The sequence below is a fragment of the Gopherus flavomarginatus genome, chromosome 12 (genome assembly GCF_025201925.1).
Source record: "Gopherus flavomarginatus isolate rGopFla2 chromosome 12, rGopFla2.mat.asm, whole genome shotgun sequence".
Classification (NCBI taxonomy): domain Eukaryota; kingdom Metazoa; phylum Chordata; order Testudines; family Testudinidae; genus Gopherus; species Gopherus flavomarginatus.
Window position 1 is genome coordinate 4,114,892 of NC_066628.1, and position 21,206 is coordinate 4,136,097.

At 50.6% G+C, this 21,206-nt stretch overlaps 1 protein-coding gene across 4 annotated transcripts; it reads right to left on the reverse strand.

Moving 5' to 3' along the window:
• Positions 1-938: 938 nt before the first annotated feature.
• Positions 939-12,103, reverse strand: LOC127032330 (C-type lectin domain family 2 member D-like). Of its 4 annotated transcripts, none has more exons than XM_050919543.1 (6): positions 11,953-12,103; positions 9,671-9,866; positions 7,789-7,881; positions 5,367-5,554; positions 4,476-4,585; positions 939-3,890 (listed from the first exon to the last, which is right to left on the reverse strand). In XM_050919543.1, the coding sequence occupies exons 2-6, from the start codon at positions 9,759-9,761 to the stop codon at positions 3,743-3,745; spliced, it is 630 nt and encodes a 209-aa protein (XP_050775500.1). In that variant the 5' UTR covers positions 9,762-9,866; positions 11,953-12,103; the 3' UTR covers positions 939-3,742. The 4 variants fall into 4 exon arrangements, with proteins under 4 accessions (XP_050775500.1, XP_050775499.1, XP_050775497.1 ...); XM_050919542.1 differs by having other exon boundaries at positions 11,937-12,103; XM_050919540.1 differs by lacking the exon at positions 11,953-12,103 and adding an exon at positions 10,635-10,728.
• Between the last annotated feature and the right edge of the window lie 9,103 nt (positions 12,104-21,206).

Here is a 21,206-nt window from a genome sequence, read left to right on the forward strand (position 1 = left end):
GTAATCAGGGCAGCAGCGCTGGGAGCGCGGCTCCCAGCGCTGCATGCTACACCCGTAAGGGATGTGGTTTACATGCAGCGCTGGGAGAGCTCTCTCCCAGCGCTGCCGCTCTGACTACACTCACACTTCAAAGCGCTGCCGCGGCAGCGCTTTGAAATTCCAAATGTAGCCATACCCTTAGCCAGGGGGTCTGGGTAGGTTTGTACTCAGGTGCTTAGACTGAGGGTATGGCTACACTCGAAACTCCAAAGTGCGCTTTGAAGTGTGAGTGTGGTCGCAGTGCCAGCGCTGGGAGAGAGCTCTCTCAGCGCTGCACGTACTCCACATCCTGATGTGGTTTAGCTTGCAGTGCCGGGAGCCGGGCTCCCAGCGCTGCGGCACTGTTTACACTGATGCTTTACAGCGCTGTATCTTGCAGTGCCCAGGGGGGTGTTTTTTTCACACCCCTGAGCGAGAAAGTTGCAGCGCTGTAAAGTGCCAGTGTGGCCATGGCCTAAGTCCTGCACCACTGCTACACTAGCTACTTTCAGTGTGGAATTTTAACCCTTCTTTCACCTCCACACCACACACTGAGAACCATACACTGAGCAAAGATGAGCTATGGATGGAGACCACCAGGCAAAACTCCAGAGCATAGCTTAACATTGACTGTGTGAGGACCAATGTGTCAGGGTGGCGAGGCGTATGTTCTCTTTGTAAAAGCCATGCCAGTTTGCCCCATCATACTGTGTTCATCTGCAAAATTTAGAACTCCTTTTAAGCATTGTTTCTGCTAATAAGGCCGATGAGTCTCAAAGACAGGAAATGTAAGTTTTTGTTTTTCAAGGAAAAACAAAAGCCAGCCTTGCCCTCCTTTAACGCAAAGGAAAGTAGCGAGAAGACCTTTAAATTAATACAATCATTACCAACAACAGGGAAAAGGAATGCAAACATACAAATTGCTTTATGATTTTAATTTTAGTTTTCTTTGATAATTTCTTTTAATTTAAGGAAGTAAATGGATCCTGGAATACAGAGAGGTGACAAATTTATTGTTTCACTCCAAGTGTTTTATCCTATGATTTTCTGCCATCCTATATGCCATGGATGAGGGAAACTGGAATGTGATGGCTCTTGCTTTGGCATGACTGATAATCCAACTGTTCAAAACAATACTGTAATAATGTTATTTACAAAGCCTGCAAAAACCCAGTTGCTAAACAACCATCACAAAACCAATTTCTCTTTAGCTAATAAAAACCTGTTAATGGGCCACTTTACTGTGAATGGTCCCTTGAAATGGTCCCTAGTTAACTTCTTATACTAAAGCCTGACCTATACTAGAAAATTAGGTCCATTTAACTATGTCAGCTGGGGTGTGAAAAATACACACTTCTGAGCCGCACTGTTGAGCCCACCTAAGGGCAGATCTACACGTACAACACTGCAGCTATGCCATTGTGGTGCTTTAGTAAAGTCGAGCTACGCCGATGGAAGAGCTTCTCCCGTCACCGTAGTTAACCCTCCTCTGCAACTGTGCCGCTGTAACGTTCAAGTGTGAATATACACTCTATGACCAACAGAAGTTGGTCCAGTAACAGATATCTCCTCACCCATCTTGCCTTTCTAAGATCCTGGGACCAACAGGGTCCAACACTGCTTATAATAAAAAGAACTCTAGTCCCAGTGTTACCAACTAGGTGGATAAACAAACAAAAAATGTAAGTACAATCAGGTTTCTACAGCCAGCTTTAAAAGCTGAGCTATAATACCACAGAGAGCTTCTGAAGCTTACCTAGTCATCCAGAGGCAGTAGCGCCAAGGACCCCAGTCATGGAGCAGGGCCCCATGGTGAAATGACACTCTAGCATGTGGTATATTATAACCAAGGAAGACTGAGGCAATGATACTTGCCACATAGATACATAATTAAAGACTATAATAATAAGTCTATGCCCCAATGCTTTACATCATTGATTAGATGGGCTTGATCATGAAGAAAACATCCCCCCAGTATGTTACACTAATATAATGCTGAAAGGGAATGATCTTAGCTAATCAGAGGACGGCGAGGCTGTACTGTTTTCAACTCATAACCGTCTTTTCCTCCCTCCCCAGTTCCCTGAACTTGGTTTGGATTAGTCACCGTACAGTTATTCCAAGGCCTGGTCTACACTACAGGGCGAGGTCAACATAAGCTACCTACCTGGGAAGTGTCACCACTTAAATTGGGCTCCTGCCAACATAAGTGCCTCTCTACACCTCCCCGAGTCGCGTAAAGTCACGGTCGATGTACTCAGGTCAACGCAGTGGCAGTGTAGACGCTGCATTGCTTATGCTGACTATTAGTGGCCTCCAGGAGCCATCCTACAATGCCCCCCTTGACAATACAAGCAAACCTGGGGTGAGGACGTGGACTGCTGACACAAGGAGCCAAGCAAGCACACACCCCAGCAAGTTACTAACTGCAATGGCTGTACGTCGACATATGTTAGGTTGACATAAATTTGTAGCATAGACATGGCTGAAGAGATAAGCCTGGATGAACTATAGAGAGACAGGAGAATGGGGTAGAAAGGAGGAGCAGGGGAAGGGAAAAGAAACGTGCCAAGCAGCAGTTTCACAGCACGTTATAGTTTTGTAGTGTCTTCCCTCATCGCACTTAAAATTTGACAGCAGTGAGAAGGGGGTTGATACACAGAGGTCACTATAAACCCTGAACTTGTAACATCTGTTTTACTAATGGGGGGTGGGGGAGGGGGATAGAGGATTATGGGGGGGAGGAACTACCTCCTAAAACTCAGGCTTCCCAAAAAAAAATTTTTTTTGACAATGAAGAGGGAGCAGTGGCTTACACCTGGAGTCAGGAGTCACATCTCATGGCCAATATCCAACACAAGGGAGAAGCACATACACTAGACACAGGAGAACAATTAGATCCCATTCTGCCCACCCACCAGAAGCCAACAGTGGATTGCTCCCTATTGCACATTCCTAGTGCATTATCCACTCAAGTATTCAATGTCCCAGCCTTTCCCTTGGGGAGACTCCTCCACAGCCATAGAGATCCCGGAAGTTCAGTCTAGAATTTTATCCTTTTTAAAATTTCATCCCCTTCCTCCAAAATGAAACCCAGGACCACAGCTGTACAGAAAGATTCTTCCTCTCTGCTCTGGGACATGATGACTCTGAGCAGGTGGCCCCCACTGGTTTGTAGTCATTACACCTTGAAAACTCATGCTTATCTTCAGCCGCTTGTGCTTGCTTTGATTAAACTGAGCAAAGGGTCAATTTCAGGCTGGATCACAGGAAATACTGCCTCGCTGGGGTAAGTCTATTAGGCTGTGAACTGTCTCCCCAAGGGAAGGGATGGGAGCAGAGCCGGTGCCAGGCACCAGCTCAGCAAGCAGGTGCTTGGGGCGGTCAAGGGGAAGGGGTGGCACATCGGGCTCTTCGGTGGCGGGTCCCTCAGTCCCTCTCGGAGGGAAGGACCTGCCACCAAAGTGCCACGAAGGAGAAAGCGGCGTGGTGAAGCTACCGCTGATCGCAATCGCGGCCTGCTTTTTTTTTTCCCCCTCACTGCTTGGGACAGCAAAAACCCTGGAGCTGGCCCTGGATGGGAGCTCAATCACTGGGGACACTTACAGTCAAGATTAGACAAAACCTAGGAGAATAAAAAGCCCATTCTGCACCGTCTGCTGGTAGTAACAGTGAACTACCAGAGGTGGCCCAAAATGACTTTTCCAAGTCTAATTTATGGGATTCACTTAAATTTGCTCTCCCATTGCACGGTCCTTTCCCTTTGTATAGGTTTGCTGCAGATCCAGTATCTTGCCATAATACACCGTGCGCTGCTGACGCCTCTCTCATCATTCAGATATGCGCAGTCGCCACCTCCTCTTATCGAAAACCTGAAACACAAGAGCCAGGGCGCTAGAGGTTGCGTGTGTCTGTCACTATCAGAGACACTGCTGGCTGTGCATGTTGGGGGAGCTACTGCACACACAGACCTTGTCTGTACAGACTGGAACAGGCCCCTCCTGCTTTCATTTCCCTGCAACAGAATCCACAACTGCTTCCTCCCTGGCAGGTGGGAATACCATGAGGGCAACAGAAAATAACCAGCATGGAGCATCAGGACAGCAGAAGGAGAAGGGGGATGGGGATGAAAGAAGACATTCATCCTGTTCCCATTTAATCCTCTCTTCTGGGAGCTGGTTTCCTCCCTCACTCCCAGTTGCTGCTCACCCTCCCACCCAGCTGTGAGCAGCGCTAATACAAAGCGGGAAACAGCCGCGTGCAAGTCACCCAAGGGGGAGGCCTTCTAAGGCGCTGAAAGAGCCTGTGACAAACACCGAGACTTGACCGCACAGGCTGGATTATTCACAAGCCAAGATTTGTCTCTAGCACCTGAGTATTCAAAGCACTCGACGAGCCCCGAATTAGGACGCTGCTGCACAGGTTTCTTCTTCAAATATACAGAGAGGGGAACTCACCAGCTGTTGAATTTGCTGCCGTTGGCCCATTTCCAGGGCTGGCCCAGCTCCTGCTCCCTCTGGAGGCCAATCCAGTGCTCAGGTTTGCCTTTATAGCGCAGCATGAAAGCCTTGAATAGAGGCACATACAACAGGAACAGCAAATATTAGACTCCCGATGCATAGGTGATGAATCTCATCTGCCTCGGTGCACTCTGCGCAACAAGGGAGTCAAAGCTTTTGTTGTGTGGGTACGTACGTGTGTAAGAGAGAGAAATTTCAGACAGGGGCCGGGGCAGAGGGACGGAGAAATCTTCTCCTCACGTTTACATGGGACGGAATTCAGATGGTCCCCATCCACACAGTTTCCCCTCTCTCTCATCTTCCAGTTCGCTCTGCCCTGTTTTCCCAGAGGCCTAAGCAAGACTTAGGTGCCAGCCCCCACGTGGATACTCTTGTGGACTAAAACTACAACATACATGATTTCTAAACTGATCCAACAATGCACCACCTGAAACCAGAGGGCAGGTACTTGGCATGGCTAAGCCATGCTTGTGCTGCCCCAGCTACACTGCTATTTCCACTCATGCAGCCGTCAGCAGGCAGGACTGAATCTGGGACCTCTGAAGCTTAGTGTATAAGCCTCTATTGCCTGAGCTAAAAGCCACATGGCTCTTGGCTAAGGCTGCAGCAGACTCCTCAATCTAGGCTACGTGCCACTGGAGGGGACAGAGCGCCACAGCCACCAGGCTGGGTTATACTAGCACAAGTGTGTCCCATGAGGAGGGGAATCACACCCCCAGCTTATAGTGTAGACACAGCCCGTGACAGAGCAGGGCTCCTCTCCGCACAGGAGAAACTGAGCCTGTCCGTCCTGTCAGGGCCAATCTATTGCATCTGTGTCTCTCTCACCATTTCTGGGTCACTGTCGATCACAGCCAGGGAGGCATCGAGGGAGGAGCAGTTGCTCTGGCTGTAGGTCCAGTTCCCTTCAGCCTCTGAGAAATAGTAGCATTTCCCTCGGTATCCGACCCAGCTGTCTAAGCAGCAGCGGGCAGCAAGTGGTCCAGGATCAGCCACACGTGAGTTAGCACTACGTACTGAAAGTAAGAAAGCAGTACAGGTCTGAGACTGTTTCCCTCCCAACCCCACATCGATGTCTGGTGGGAATGGAGGGGACTAATTCCCTCAGGTCCAGGATTCAGAGGCTCCTTAAGTCTCTGCTAGTTGCCTAGAGAATACCAGGGAAGAAACAGGACATTAGAAATCATGCCACTGAGAGGTTTACGTGCCTCTGATTTCAGTGACTAATCTTGGGCTGAAAACAGTGAGGATGCAGCCAAGAGGCAGCCCACAACTAGTGTTCAGCAGAGACAGCTCTAGATCCAGAGGCAGCATTAAAGTAGCTGCAAGGGGATAGTTACCAACCTGCCTGCAGACGGAGAATATTGGAACTTGATAGAAGTTCAGGTTTGAAATAATCAGCTGGGACAGCAGGTCTGCTAGTTTTGCTCTTTGCTTTACTCTTCCAGGAAATGCACTGAGATGGAGGTGGGAGGAGATTCCCCTCTAGGGACAAACACTGATCACACTGAACAGGGTGTGGGCGTTTTCCCTATAGAATCTGACTGCTGCACTAGTGATGGAGCCACAGTCAATTTTACGATTAGTTGGTCTGTTGGGGCAGGTGAATGAATTCTGAGGCCTTGTCTACACAGGAAAGGTTTTTTGGAAGCGAAGGTGTGAGTTTAAACCAGTGTAACTATACAGGTATAACCCTCAGCTGGAGACACTTGTTCCCTTTTAAAAGTGGCTTTTTTCAGTTTGACCTATATAGCAGAACCTCAGAGCTGCGGACACCTCGGGAACGGAGGTTGTTCATAACTCGGAAATGTTCGTAACTCTGAACAAAATGTTATGGTTATTCTTGCCAAAGTTTACAACTGAACATTGTCTTAATATAACTTTGAAACTTTACTATACAGAAGAAAAATGCTGCTTTCCCTTTATTTTGTTATTAGTTTACCTTTAAGACAGCACTGTTCTGTATTTGTTTTTTGGGGGTTTTTTGTCTCTGCTGCTGCCTGATTGCATACTTCCAGTTCCAAATGAGGTGTGTGATTGACCATCCAGTTCATAACTCTGGTGTTTGTAACTCTGAGATTCTCCTGTACTGCTACCCAAACACCATGAGCTAAACTGAAAAGAGGCCATTCTAAATCAGGGACAGAAAGTGGCCACAGGGTGGCACCAGAATCTCAAAAATGGTGTGGCCTGGTGTAACTGCTGGCTCTGTGAACAGTTTCAACTCAATTTTCCTCTCATTGCAATGTATCTATTTCAGTGCTGTGTAAGAGCAGCAGTGGGGTCGCCCATCACCGCCACCATGGATATTTTAGCTTTTTATATTTTGGACGGGGAAGGGGAGAGGAAGGAGTTTGATTCAAATTCTTTGGCATGACATTGCATAGTGTTATATTCTAACACATTCTTGTGCTCTTTGTTCCCCAGCTGATCTTTGACCAGGCAGCTTATATTGAGTGACAAACTGTCAGTGGTTAGTGAGACACCCTCAAAATTAAAATAATCACCCTTCTCTCTGAAAATTTTGTACCTACCATTGTTACAAGTAACTCCCAAAGTGACTATATCAGAGAGGAGAACAACAAATATTTCTTTAGTTTTTTAACTTGTTGAGTGTGCACGTGATAACACTGAGGCTCTTTTTATAGTGTCAATAGGATTTCTGCTCCTTAAGGCACTTTTGAAAATCCCACTCTTTTGTGTATCATAGTTTTGCCTGTTTGTATGGGTATTTTCATGCAGCAACAGCAATGAGAAGAAAATATTACTTCAGACCCACAAATGTTGGCAAAGAGACTCGGGTGGGACCTAAACTAATTTAAAAAAACCTGGTTAGGGTTTAGAAGAAATGTCAGGACAGATTTTTAAAGGTACCAAAGCACCTAACTCCCACTGAAACCAGTAAGTTAGGTGCCCAAAAATCTGGCCTGTCTATAAACCTGGGAGCAATAATTTTGTGATTAAGGAACTGACTGAAACTCCCTGTGAGACCTTGGGCAGCTCATTTCTCTGGGCCTCAGGTCCCCACCTGTAACATGGGGGCAGGTAGTGAGGAAAACACCATTAATGCGTGTGCGGCACTCTAATAACTATGGTGATGAGGGCCACAGGAGAACCTAAATAGACAGAACCTGTTTTGACCTGACTGCTGAAGCCACAAAGAAAGTAGAGATCATGTGACTTCAGCACCAGCAGAGTTGAGTGGCAGACGCAGACACAGACAAGCTGTGAGCCAAGGCTGAGAACTCACCTGTCAGAGCTGTTGCCAAACCAATGATTAAACCAGCGACAAATAGGACTAAGCAGATAACAGAGCGTCCTAAGGTGCAGCCAAATCCATTCCCTGAAAGAAAGAAAGCCATGAATGTCCTGGGGCTGGCGGGAGGACCAGAGTTATAGCAATATCAGCCTCTGAGCTGCCATTTGCCAAATCATAGGGGCTTGCCTACACATTTAGTTCACAGCCATCTGAGACATGAGTCTACCCCGTGACAGCCTGCTGCGGCCTAACTATCCGCATGGACCTTGCAGACACACATTAATAGTTTGTTAATCCACTTTGCTCTAACTACATTCCAGAGGGCTAATTGTCTGTGTAGACAAGCCCTAAAATGCTCTAATGTCCATGCTGGGCATATGGACAAATACTCATGAAAGCAACAGTCCAGAGCCCTGAAAGCGATCAGCTCTGCCAGTGCCACCAAATCGATGAACGTGCCCAATTACAATTGAATTAAACTATTCCGTCCATTGCTCCTACCCAGACTCTCCTGCAGCTGTTGTCCAGAGTGTCCCAGAGACAACTGGCTCCCAGCTGACAAAAGGGAGGGGGAATGTGCCTCATCCTCAATGTCACTCTGCAGTTTCTGCCCCATGCCCTGCCTGTGCCCCCTACCTGGGAGGACAAAGGGATCAAATTCTACCACACAGCCATAATGAGCCATTGAGCCACAAACCCAACTGCACTCAGCTCCCCTTCAAGCCAAGCTGCTCTGAGACCAGTCAGGAGTATTTGCCATATGGCCCTTGGCTTCACTTAGGAGAAAAAGCAGACTAGATCTGAGGTTAGTGACACTAAAGATCTGAGAAAATGCCCCCTGCAGGGAGGGCACAGCCCCTTCCTAGTCTGAGAAACAAACAAAGGATTTTTATTTGCAGCTTCAGCACAGCTAGGTTTGTATAAGTCACCGGAAGAGACACCAAGGTATCCCAGTCCCAGAGGCAACGATCCTGGGACAAACCCATTTGTTTTCCTAACGGTTCTCTCTCAGGCAACTTCTAAATTTAGTTAGAGGAGAGCAAAACAGTGAAGGTATTAGACGTAGAGCAGGAAAATCCTCTTTCCCCACACTGGAGCCAAGAATCTGAGCTCCCAATCAGGCCCTCCAGGCTAAAGCTTAACCTTCCTGGACTTGGACTGGGACAGAAACAATGTCCTCCCTCTAGATTTCCTGCTTTCCTTGTTTCAAGAAACACAATTCTGTGGTGATCAGATCAGATTTAAATGAGAAATAGCATGAGCATTCCTCCAGAAGGGTAAATCCAGGTAGCTCTGAGCTGGGAGAATTGTTGGTGGTCTACCATTCCACTCTGCATAACGCCCTTTGCAAATACTTTACCCCCAATGCTTTGACCTATGCTTCAGAAGATACAATGGATGCCCTGGCAGATGCATGTTCGTGAGTGTTTTGGTAGGCCATAGAGATCCAGAATCCCTGCACAGTTAATACACTATCCCCATATCACTGTCCTTGTGCACACATTTTGTGGCTGTGGCCCACACAATTGAAAATCTGGCCCTCAAAACAAATCGAAGGAAAGAGAAAGTGGAGTGAGGAAAGAAAAGGGAGAGAGCACAAGGGAGACATGGACCAACTTTTCAAACAAATGGGGGCATAATAGGTGCACCTACAAATATTTACGTGTGCCAACTGCACACTGATGTGGCCATGTTTCTACATATGAAACAGCAAATCAGGAAACTGGATCATAGGAACCCACTGAGGTGATCAGGTCTCTGCTCCTCTCACTTAAGAGGGTTGGGCAGTAGTGGCCATCACTGAGATTTGGCCCCATCTGGGTAGCCTCAGTGTCTCTTCCCAAGCTGCTACCCCAACAATGAGACTGTTTACCTGGCTTCCTTCCTTTGTTGAGGTCTCTGTTGCGGTTAAGGGGCTGCTCTGACTGCTGGGAGTCCTCAGTGGGATTCTCTACCTGCTCCATCTCTCCTCTCTCAGGGAGATACCAGGAAGCATCTACTCCTTCTCCCTGCCTGGGTGCGGAGGTGTTTTACTCAGCAGCAGTGGAGTGGCTTCTTTCCTGATTGACCTGGAATCCAAGATCACCATACGAAGAGTCAGCGGGCTAGTCTGTGGTTTCGCAGCCCCCTGTTCATTGCCACAAACACAGAGATACAACAAGCAATGCAATGAACATGTCATCAACTCTGTGCAACAAACTCCCATCCTTCTCCCTCACTCCAGGATTGCAGCTCTCACCTGGGTGTGCCATCATAGAAATGTAGGACTGGAAGGGACCTTGACAGGTCATCTAACCCAGTCCCTTGTACTCAGGGCAGGACTAAGTATTATCTAGAACATCCCTGGCAGGTGTTTGTCCAACCTGCTCTTAAACACCTCCAATGCTGGAGACTCCACAACCTCCCTAGGCAATTTATTCCACTGTTTCACCACCCTGATAGTTTTTCCTAATGTCCAACCTAAATCTCCCTTGCTGCAGTTTAAGCACATTGCTTCTTGTCCTGTCCTAAGAGAACAATTTATCACCCTCCTCTTTAAAACAACCTTCCATGTACTTGAAGACTGCTATCATCCCCCCCTCCCTCCCGCCGCGAATATTCTTTTCTCCAGAAAAGTGTTTGCAGGAATGGCAGGGGAGGGATGGATGGAGGAAGGGGGGAGTTAGTATAACGAGGGAGAGGTTGCACAGGGCAAGCTTTGTGCTTGGGGCAGGTGCACATAGCGTGCTCTGTGTGGAAGAGAAATGGATTTAGTACCCAGTGCCCTCCCCCTGTACTGACACCTCTTCCCCCCCCCCCCCCCGCCCCCAGGATGTGGAGTAGGCACACAGACTTACATATAGAGCTTTGATATCCATGCTCCTCCTCCTCCCCCAGCACCGATGGCTTTGTGACGCTAGGAGCTCGGAGCACGACACACGTAACTCTGGGAAGGAGGATTTTAGTAGCCAGTTCCCTACCCTCCTTGCACCAGGGAGCTGCAGCTGTGTGTTTGCAAAGCCTGGCAGGCACTCACAGAGCTTTCCACACAGGCTGAGAGAAGGGGGCTCGGTGCCCAGGTCTCCCCATGAGACATACAGCTGTCTGCCTGGAGGATGGTTTTGGCACCCAGCAGCACACTCCCTAGGACTGCAGAGGCTGTGGGTTGGCAGAGGGACAAGGTATGTGCACACAGAGGCTGGAGGGACAGGCTCAGTGCCCCAGTCCCCGCCCCATACGCTCTGACATCATTATTAGATGGGGTTTGTTTATTTCTTTCTGTGTATGATACCAACAGCCACCGGCAGAGGGTAACTGCAAGTTCTGTTCTCAGCTAATTTTCTAACTGTGCAATAACTTTCAGCCTATTGTAGACTGAAATGCCTCAAAATTCCAGACTTTGCACTGACATCCCCCCCACACCTTTCCTTATACTATGGGGATTAATCCTGCCTCGAGCTCCACCTGGGGCCTCACTGAGGGGAGCCACCAGGGCATTCCAGCCCCTAGTTCCCCCACCAGTTGTTCCCTTAGAGCTCAGCTCCTCCCTGCCCCCATTCCGCACCAACATGGGCTCAGCTAATGTATCTCCCGAAACTGACACTCCCCTGTGGGTGCTGAATGCAGGCAGCTGAGCAAGGCGCCTTCTCTCAGCCCAAGGGGCTACAGCCTTCAGGGTAGGGGGTTAAAGGGATTCAGTCCAGGTGCTTCCCCTGTCCCCAACCATTGGACTGCAGTTTTGGAGGGGACTGATAGGGACAGATTCCAGCCAATTCTCCCCACAAACGCACCAGCAAAGGGGATAGAGCAAGAAGTGGAAGGAATTGAGACTGAGTCCAGCTCCCCTTCCTCCCCCTGTCTCCATCCATGGGGCTACAGCCCTAGATGTTAAAGAGGCAGAATCCAACCACTTTTTTCCATCCCCAGCAGGCTACAGGGGCTAGTCTAGAATGCACCTCCCGAGCCACAGGGGGTGCAGCCCAAGGGACTGACACCAGGCAGCTGCCCCACAAATGCAGTTGCAGTCCCGGAGTTGGCCAGGGTGCAAAGTCCACCCCACTGCCATCTCCCCAGTCCAGCCAGTGGCTGCTCTGCACTCGGCACCACATGGAACCATTTTTCCCCATGCCACTGCTATGCCATTCCCTCAAGAGACTTACACCGTGCAGCTCCCACCTTGCTGCGCAAACGGCGCGGTACTCTGGGCTCTCGGTTGTGCTGCTGGCTCCACACCCCTGCAGCAGCTGTGCCAGCGGACGAACGGAGTCCTCCCTGCCTCGTGCGGCGGCCGGGGTGGGGGAGCCGGGAGGGTGACAGGTACTGTACAAACACAAGCCATGCCCATGTCATAAACATACGGCTAAGGGTAGCAAAAAATCCCTCTTTACCCTGTAAAGAGTTACGCTCTCCTTTACCTGGAAAGGGTTAAGAAACTCAGATAACCTGGTTGGCACCTGACCAAAAGGACCAATATGGGGGAAGATAGTTTTAAATCTGTAGGGGAAGGTTTTTTGTTTTGTGTTTCTTTGTTCTCTCCAGGTCAGTGAGCAACCAGGGCAGGGAAAATACATCTCCCTAAGCCATATCTGAACTAAGCATCTAATATTACAGAAATAGTAAGTAATAGCAAGAAAATGCATTAGAGTATCTTTTGTTGTAGCTTGTGAATTTTCCCTGTGCTAAGGAGGTTTATCTCTGTTTTTGCAACTTTAAAGTTTTGCCTAGAAGGAAAATCCTTTGTGTTTGAAATCTTTTTGTTACCCTGTAAAATTATCATCCATCCTGATTTTACAAAGGTAATTATTTTATTTATTTTTAAAATAAACTTATTTAAAGAACCTGATTGTTTTCCAGTGTCCTAAAAACCCAGGGGGGTTGATCGGTGCTCACTTTGTAACCAGTTGGTTAGGATATTATTCTCAGGCCTCCCTAGGAGAGGGGGTGTAGGAGCTTGGGGGGGATATTTTGCGGGCGGTAGGTCTCCAAATGGCCCTCCCTGAATGCTTGTTTAAATCACTTGGTGGTGGTAGCAATACCAAGAGCAAGAAAGTTATTTGTGCCTTGGGAAAGTTTTAAACCAAAGCTGGTAGAAATAAGCTTAGGGTTTTTTTTCATATGGGTCCCCACATCTGTACCCCAGAGTTCAGAGTAGGGAGGGAACCCTTGACAGCCCATTTCTGCAAGGGATGAGGGGGAAGGGGCATGATGACCCACCCCAGGAGTTAGGCTAGGCTAAAAGGTGAATGAGGTCAGGTGCCTCTGTATACACCCCTAAGTAGAGCTGGGAGAGACACAGGGTCCCAATGTCAAGAGAAATCAGGAGCCCAAATACCTTTATTTATCTGGGCCTGGGAGAGAGGGGCCCAGTACAAGCTGGGGTGACTGGGCCCCCTTGTGCCAGGCACTGCACAGACACACAGGGAGAGACAGTCACTGCCCCAGCGAGATCAGGACCCTGTTGTGCCAGGTACTGCACAGACACACAGCGAGAGACAGTCACTGCCCCAGCTGAGATCAGGGCCCCGTTGTGCTGGGCACTGCACAGACACACAGCGAGAGACAGTCGCTGCCCCAGGTATCAGGGCCCAGTTGTGGCAGGATGGGGCGCTGGCCTTCTTGCCTCCAAACTCCTCTACAAATGAGTTGTCAGTTTGTTGCCCTGTGGAGTTGAGTTGATTCTTCTGTTTCTTGTTTCAGTTCCTCTCCTGTGGACTGGAGGAGGAGCAGAAATTAACGATTCAGGAAATGGAGTCTGACTGGTCTTCGAAAACAGTGTCAGAAAGCCCAAACCCTGTAACCTCCATTTCTGGATGGGATCTGGGGGTTCCAGCTCAGGGGAAGGGGTGCAGGAGGGGGAGGGGGATATTGGTGTTGCTAGCAATGCAGACAGAGAGTGAAGGGAAAGTTTGTGGCTGTAACAACCACACAGTACAAAATGTCCGCTGGAAAGTGAAACTAACTCCGGAGCCGAAGGATGACACAACACATTGCTCGTCAGAGACAGCTTCCTAAACCCCCATCCCACGCAAACACAAACACACTAGGGAAGTCCTTGTGCCCTCTCCATGCAGAGCGGGCTCAGGAGAGGGGAAGGGGGAAGAGATTGAGGAGTGGAGAGGAAGGAGGGAGAAAACCAGGCAATGAAAAGAGGAAACAGGAGAAACGCAGCAAGGGGAGAGGGAAAGAATCAGGGTAGAAGGAGGGACTGGAGAAGGAAAAAGAGAGAAGAAGGGGAGGCGGGGGGAACAACCCCCAGAGACTGCGACAAAGAAAACCCAGAGCTGGGAATGAACCCCTCAGTCACAGCCCCTGGAATCTGTGCACCTCTGAGAGGTGAAACACTGAGGGGGGGATGGGGAGCTGAGTTGCACCCCTCAACCTGGCCCCCCTCTATGCACCATGTAACTTAAACCAGCTCCCACCATCAGCCTAGACAGAGACACGCAGGTGGGAGATGTTAGCAGGAGGTAGATCTGAGCTCTGTGGTGTGTTTATATCATTTTAATACCTACTGCAGAGTGACAGAAGGCAGGAATCAGGGTGGGCAGCAGAATAGGGCAGAGGTTGGGGTGAAATATGGGAACGCTGACTGCACTCCAGGATCAGTGAGGTGGGGGGCATGGCACTCCATAGTGACTACACCTTGGGATAAATGCAGGGGAGTGGTGGGGGGTGTCATGCAGACTGCAGTTTCTGTGCTCTGGCTTCAGTGCACCTGTAGGGGACTGTGCACCCTGCAGTGACTGTACCCCAGAATCAGAGCAGGTGGAGGGGGCAGTGCTGCACCCCACAGTTAGTGCACCCCAAAGTCACTGTGTAACCAGGCTGGTGCTTGTGAACTGTTGACATGAGCACTGGTGTGTAACCAGGGTTTGAACGCCCTGACCACTAGAGTTGCTTATGTCAATGCTAAAGTAGCTTCAGCCTGGATTGTACAATGCAGAGTGTGTGTGACTGATACCACTGCCTGCACCGAGCCTGCAGTAACCACTGGGAGAGTTCTCGTCTGGCTCTGTGTCAAGATTTGGCAGGCAGCTGGAGTATGTTCATTTCGAAAGTTGAAAACATCCAGCCTGGCTCACACAGGGCCTGTCATTCCACCCGGTCCCAAAAGCCAGGGACCATTTCAAGGTATTGTCTCTGGCTAACCAACAGGGATGGAAATCAGTGGTGCTGCCTCTGGGGAAATTGGGGGTCCAGCCACTGAGTGATGGACTTCCTAGCCCAGAATCCCCAGCCTCTCTCAGCGTTTCTCAAATGTGACAACCAGGGACTTTTCTTGCAGCCACAGCCTTCTGGGTGGTGATTGGGGGAGTGGGGAAGGGAAGCAGTGGCGCCCTCCTCCAGGGCTGCCAGTAGTGGTTGGGCCCTGCCCACCTCTGGAGACACAAACGCTGGAGGAGCAGACAGCCAGTGAGTTCCCCACCTTCCCAGGGCCAGTGGGGTCAGGCTTCAGGCTTTGGGTGGTGGGTGGCAGGTTCCAGCCATGGGGCTTCAGGCTCCGTTCCCCCACCATATGGTGACGGGATCCAGCTCCAAGGTCACCACCCTGGCCCTCGCTGCCTCCCCCAGTGCCTCTGGATCCCGCAGCCTCCATATCCACCTACCCATCCAGGGCTTAATTTGTCCCCAGTGTTGCTGGGGCTGAGTAAGTCTGCTGTGAAAAGAGATATTAAACTTTTCACAACAGAGAAGAGAGACAACTGTACATTATTTTTATTACTGAGTTTGCAAAAACAATTCCTACATAAAGAAATTACAGTGATTGGGAGGTGGATCTGTGCATATTTATTTGTATTTCCTAAAGTTAATTAAGTATTTCAGGAAAAATGGTCAGAGCGGCCACCAGAAAGAGTTGGTGGCAGCTCTCTGAGGCCACCAAAAATTTTGTTGTGAGAACCCTGGGACTAGATCACACTAGTGCAGTGATACTCAGAGCTCAGTGATTGAGGATTCAAATTAGTGATCGGCATTCCCCAAAAGAGCCACAGTCGTGTGAATCCAGTGTTTCATTTACTATAGTACTACTCATATTTAAACAGTATGGCAGGGGAAATGTTTAGTTTATATCTATATTCACAGCAAAGAAGTTAATAACTTAGTGCAAGTTGATAACTTTATTGGTTAATAACACAGTAAAAGCATCCTGACTGGTTAATAACTGTAATATCTTGTGCTGCAAAGAGACACATTAAAGAGCCTCTTGATGCTCCTGAGCATTGTTGCTATCACTGCTGCAGCACTGCAGATAGACTTTTCCCTCCCCACATGTCACTCTAAACCACAGACAGTGCACGGGGCAGAGGATGCATGTTGCACTCATTGCAGCCATGGCACGAGAGAATCCACCCCTGGCCTCCTGGTACTGGTTTGGAAAGAGTGGGGGGCAATGCACCCTGCTGTGGCTACCCCTTGGAATCAGTGCTGGTGAAGTAGGGTGACTGTACCCTATTAGAAAGCCCCTCTGCAGGGGAGTCTAGCCCCCCTCCCTCTGCTGCAGTTCACCTCAGACACTGCACATCGTCCAGCCATCAGCAGTAAATCTACCAACGTTGCCAAGAGAATTGGGCTGCAGGCTCCATGGGGCAGGGATCTAGTTCTTTCTGTGCTTGAATTCAGCACCCAGTGCAGTGCTGACCCCTCAGTAATAACAAGGAGACTCACCTCAGTCTGTGTCTGTGGCATGGAGACCTGCTTTTACCTGGTTCAGAGAGACTCTAGACAACTTCAAAGCACAATCTTCCCATTCCTTCCCATTGCAGGAGAACAGGTCTGTCCTTCAGGGGACAGATGGGAAGGGCAGCTGGTGCACAACAGCACAGGCAGAGGAGCCAGGAAAGCTTTTAATAGAACCAGCCCAGCAGAGAGGCAGCTGCATACTGAGATCTATTGTGCATATGAGCCTGCAAATGGCCTTACATACACAGAAAATACATAGCAATACACAAAAGCAAGTCTGACACAGAATCCACATAAATCTGAAAGTATGGGGTGAGTCAGACGCTTCCTGTTCCTACACATGCTGGTCTGCTACTCACAATGACTGGGCTGCCAGCCAAGTACAGTGACAGATTGTGGTCAGGATAAAAAATGACCCAAGGCTGTTGTACAATGATTCAGCTCTGTGCTCTCTGTAATTCCTCTTTTCTTCTGCTCTAAAGCTCCAGCCAGAGAAAGTGATCAAACTCCACCTTGATTGCCAGTCACCCTAGTCCCCCTCCCCTCATCTCTCTCCTGGGGGGGGAGGGGGAAGCAGGGCAACCCACCAACCAAGACATGGGAGAGATGAGCCCCGCATAGATAGCACAGTGGTTGGAGAAATTCACCCTGCAGACAATGCAATGCCAAATCAATGAGGATTGGGAGGGGGAATGTTTTGCGTCACCTGATGTTAGGGGGTGGGATCAACGTTCCCTCTAATTTTTTCTGTCTATGTGTGGAATTAATTTTGTTATGTGCGCCAATATGGAGGTGATGTGTGGTGGGGGTGGGATCAGGGGTTCGGGTGGGGGGCTTAGGGCTGGGCAGAGGGTTAGAGTGCAGGGAGGTGAGGGCTCTGGCTGGGGGAGCAGGCTCTGGGGTAGGGCTGGGGAATGAGGGGGGTTTGTGGTGCAGGTTACCCCTGGGCTGCAGCGGGGAAAGAGGACTCACCCCAGCCCTCTGTCCCCACAGCAGCTCAGGGCCAGGGGAGAGGCAACACATCCTTGCCGCAGCAGCTGCAGGGAGGCTGGGCTGGGTGAGGGGCACCTCTCTACGGTCATGGCAGCTCTGGACGGGCTGGGCTGGGCTGAGGCAGGGGCACCTCTCCCCGCCCGTGCAGCCCTTGAAAGCCTGCTGCACGGCTTATCATAACCTTAGTCCCAGATTTGGACCTTAGCGTCCAAAATATGGGGGTTAGCATGAAAACCTCCAAGCTTAGTTACCAGCTTGGACCTGGTACTTGCTGCCACCACCCAAAAAATTAGAGTGTTTTGGGGCACTCTGGTCCCCCTGAAAAACCTTCCCTGGGGACCCCCAAGACCCAAATCCCTTGAGTCTCACAACAAAGGGAAATAATCCTTTTTCCCTTCCCCCCTCCAGGTGCTCCTGGAGAGATACACAGACACAAGCTCTGTGAATCCAAACAGAGTGACTCCCCCTCTCCGTTCCCAGCCCTGGAAACAAAAAACACTTTCCTCTTCACCCAGAGGGAATGCAAGATCAGGCTAGCAAATCCAACACACACAGATCTCCCCCTGATTTCTTCCTCCCACCAATTCCCTGGTGAGTACAGACTCAATTTCCCTGAAATTTCCCAGTAAAGAAACTCCAACAGGTTTTTAAAAGAAAGCTTTATATAAAAAGAAAGAAAAAATACATACAAATGGTCTCTCTGTATTAAGGTGACAAAATACAGGGTCGATTGCTTAAAAGAATATTGAATAAACAGCCTTATTCAAAAAGAATACAAATCAAAGCACTCCAGCACTTATATTCATGCAAATACCAAAGAAAAGAAACCATATAACTTACTATCTGATCTCTTTGTCCTTACACTTAGAAACAGAAGATTAGAAAACAGAAACTACTTCTCCAAAGCTCAGAGAAAGCAGGCAGACAGACAAAGACTTAGACACAAACTTCCCTCCACCCAGAGAACCCCTGGGCTGCAGCGGGGAAAGAGAACTCACCCCAGCCCTCTGTCCCCACAGCAGCTCAGGGCCAGGGGAGAGGCAACACATCCTTGCCGCAGCAGCTGCAGGGAGGCTGGGCTGGGTGAGGGGCACCTCTCTACGGTCATGGCAGCTCTGGACGGGCTGGGCTGGGCTGAGGCAGGGGCACCTCTCCCCGCCCGTGCAGCCCTTGAAAGCCTGCTGCACGGCCGTGCAGCTTAGAGGGAACTTAGGGATACACCCTGCAGACAGCAGATGGGAATAATGCAACCCAGAGAGTCAGTGCCGGCAATGGTGATGGGGCAGGGCAGGAGAATGGATCCAGCAGTGGGTGCACAACAGCACAGACAGAGAGACAGGGAAAGCACCCCAGAGTCAGTGAGCAAGGGCCCAAGGCAGATGCAGGCATCAGTTTCCATATGCACTTTGTCCTGCCATACACAAAGCGTAGAAGGGAAAGGACACGGTGTTTGACTCACAGAGCCACCGGGCTGGAGACCCGGAATCATTAATGTGAATTGACTAGAGCCTACACGTTATGGATAATCCAGAAGAGTCAATGGGTGCCTGAGGAGCTGAACACATGCAAACACAGCATGGCTGGGAGGTGCCAGGTGACTGTTGCTTAAGGGTGCTGCTAGGAACAGAGCAGGGAGCCAGGCCAGAGAGATACTTGAAGATGGATCTCAGAGAATGAGAACACAGCTTCTCCGTGGCACTCACCAATATGGACTCAGGATTAAGCTGATCTTTCCTGAGGACTCTCCGATGCTGGACTTCTGCTCTGAGATGTTGCCTCGCTCCCTAGGAAGGAAAAAAAGAGGTGGAGCGAGGTGGGGCTTTGGGGTGGAGATGGAGCACCCCCTCCCCGAAAGTAAAATCACTTCTTTACAAAATCCTTGCATAGATTTTTAGATGTGCAATCTGAGTATTCATCTTTCGCCTTAAATGCTTGGATTTTCAGCCATATCGTTTTTTAAATACATCCTTCAAAAGACTCTCCTTATCTAAACCACACGTGAACGTGGGATATAGGGGCCCCATAAATCCTATGGAAGGCCCTGAAAAGGAGAGTAAATCAGGCTAACAATGAAATCTGAATTCAGCTGCAAATTGACCTTCAAGTGATTGCTATAGCTCTATAATGGGTCAGCCTCACATGCAGGCCTGGCTCTGGGTCTTTGCCATTCCAGATCCTCTTGTAGTCTCCCTTCACTGGACGCGTCTCCTGATCCCTCTGGGTTTCCATTGCCTCTCAGAGGCTGCTCCAACTGCTGTTTCTCCCCTATCTTTCTGTGAGGCCCTGGGGAGTGAGTCCTGAGCTCCTCACTTTGGCTACACTCACACTTTACAGCGCTGCAACTGGGGTGTGAAAAAATACCCCCGAGCGCTGCAAGATACAGCACTGTAAAGCGTCAGTGTAATCAGGGCAGCAGCGCTGGGGATCCGTAAGGGATGTGGTTTACATGCAGCCGGGGCAGCGCTTTGAAATTCCAAATGTAGCCATACCCTCATCACTGTTTACAGCCATGGTGAGAAACAGGAGGTGCTGGAGCCCGAAAGCCAGGCCAGGAGTCAATGAGGCTGCGTGGCCCTGCCCTTGTGGAACACATGAGCCCTCCCTGTGGGCTCCCACAGACTGAAGGGGTTGCACACAGGAGAACGTTTAAAAGCCAGGGCGTAGCAAGGCTGGGACACCCCCATGCCAGAGGCTCTGTGTGCCCACCCTTCCCCGATGCTAGGTTCACCCGGTCTGCCCCCGTCCCGGGGTTCTGTGTGTCCCCCATTCTCCCCTCACTTCATTCTCCTCCCCATGGCAAGGGTGGTATGTCCCCGTCCCCCTACCAGTTCCCCTATTTCCCTCCAGCAGGGATTCTATGTACCCCTATTCCTCCTCATCTTTTATCAGGTTTCGCCATTTTCCCCCATGGCAGGGGCTATTTGTGACCCCATTAGCCTGCAAACTATGACAAGAAGCGTCTCCATCGCCCTGCGTCCGGCTGGGCCCGGGCAGCGGGTGCTGGGTCTCCGGAAGCAGTTTGTTCGGTAAGGCCACCGGCCGATCCCGGGCAGCCGAAGGGCGCCAGGCGCGCAGATGGTTGCAGCTGGGAGGAGATTTGCACGGGGGGGGTGGGTCTGTGGAGGAGCGTTGCGCGGCGCTGAGTGGCGGAGCGATTACAGGGGGCGGGGCGCTGAGCGGTACAGGGGCGGGGCGCTGAGCGTTGCGCGACGCTGAGTGGCGGAGCGGTTACAGGGGGCGGGGCGCTGAGCGGTACAGGGGCGCGGCTGAGCGTTGCGCGGCGCTGAGTGGCGGAACGGCTCCAGGGGGCGGGGCGCTGAGTAGCAGACCACGCCCAGCGCACACAGCTACTCCGCTGAGCCCAGAACTAGCAGCCGAGTCTGGCTGGCAGCGCGGCTCCTTGCTCCCCGTGTCCGATCCCCGCGATCCCGGCCCGGCCCGAGCCCGCGGGACGCTCGGGTAAGAGGCGTCGCCGCCTGGGCAGACCGAAGGACAGAACGGGCCGGGGGCGGGGAGACGCAGGTGTGTGTGTGTGTGTGTGGGTGGGTGGGTGGGGGTGTGTCGCGCGCGGAAGCTGGATGACGGGGTCGGGGAGAAAGTCCGCCCCCCCGCTCATGGCTGGGGCGACGGACCGAGCGGGACAGGCTCGCTCGGAGAGGCGGAGGTTCCCCGACGTGCTGGGCTTGGACCGGAGCCAAGCGGCCGCGCCTCTAGCGGCAAGCAGGGACATGCTGCACATGCGCAGTTAGGGACCGGGG

What these genes read in the sequence shown, in the direction of transcription:
- LOC127032330 (XM_050919543.1), bottom strand. Translation starts at nt 9,761, where the DNA reads ATGGAGCAGGTAGAGAATCCCACTGAGGACTCCCAGCAGTCAGAGCAG. An exon ending in TTTGGCAACAGCTCTGACAG is followed by an intron (nt 5,555 to 7,788) that starts GTGAGTTCTCAG and finishes TCTTACTTTCAG; the next exon opens with TACGTAGTGCTAACTCACGT. An exon ending in GGCAGCAAATTCAACAGCTG is followed by an intron (nt 3,891 to 4,475) that starts GTGAGTTCCCCT and finishes CTTGTGTTTCAG; the next exon opens with GTTTTCGATAAGAGGAGGTG.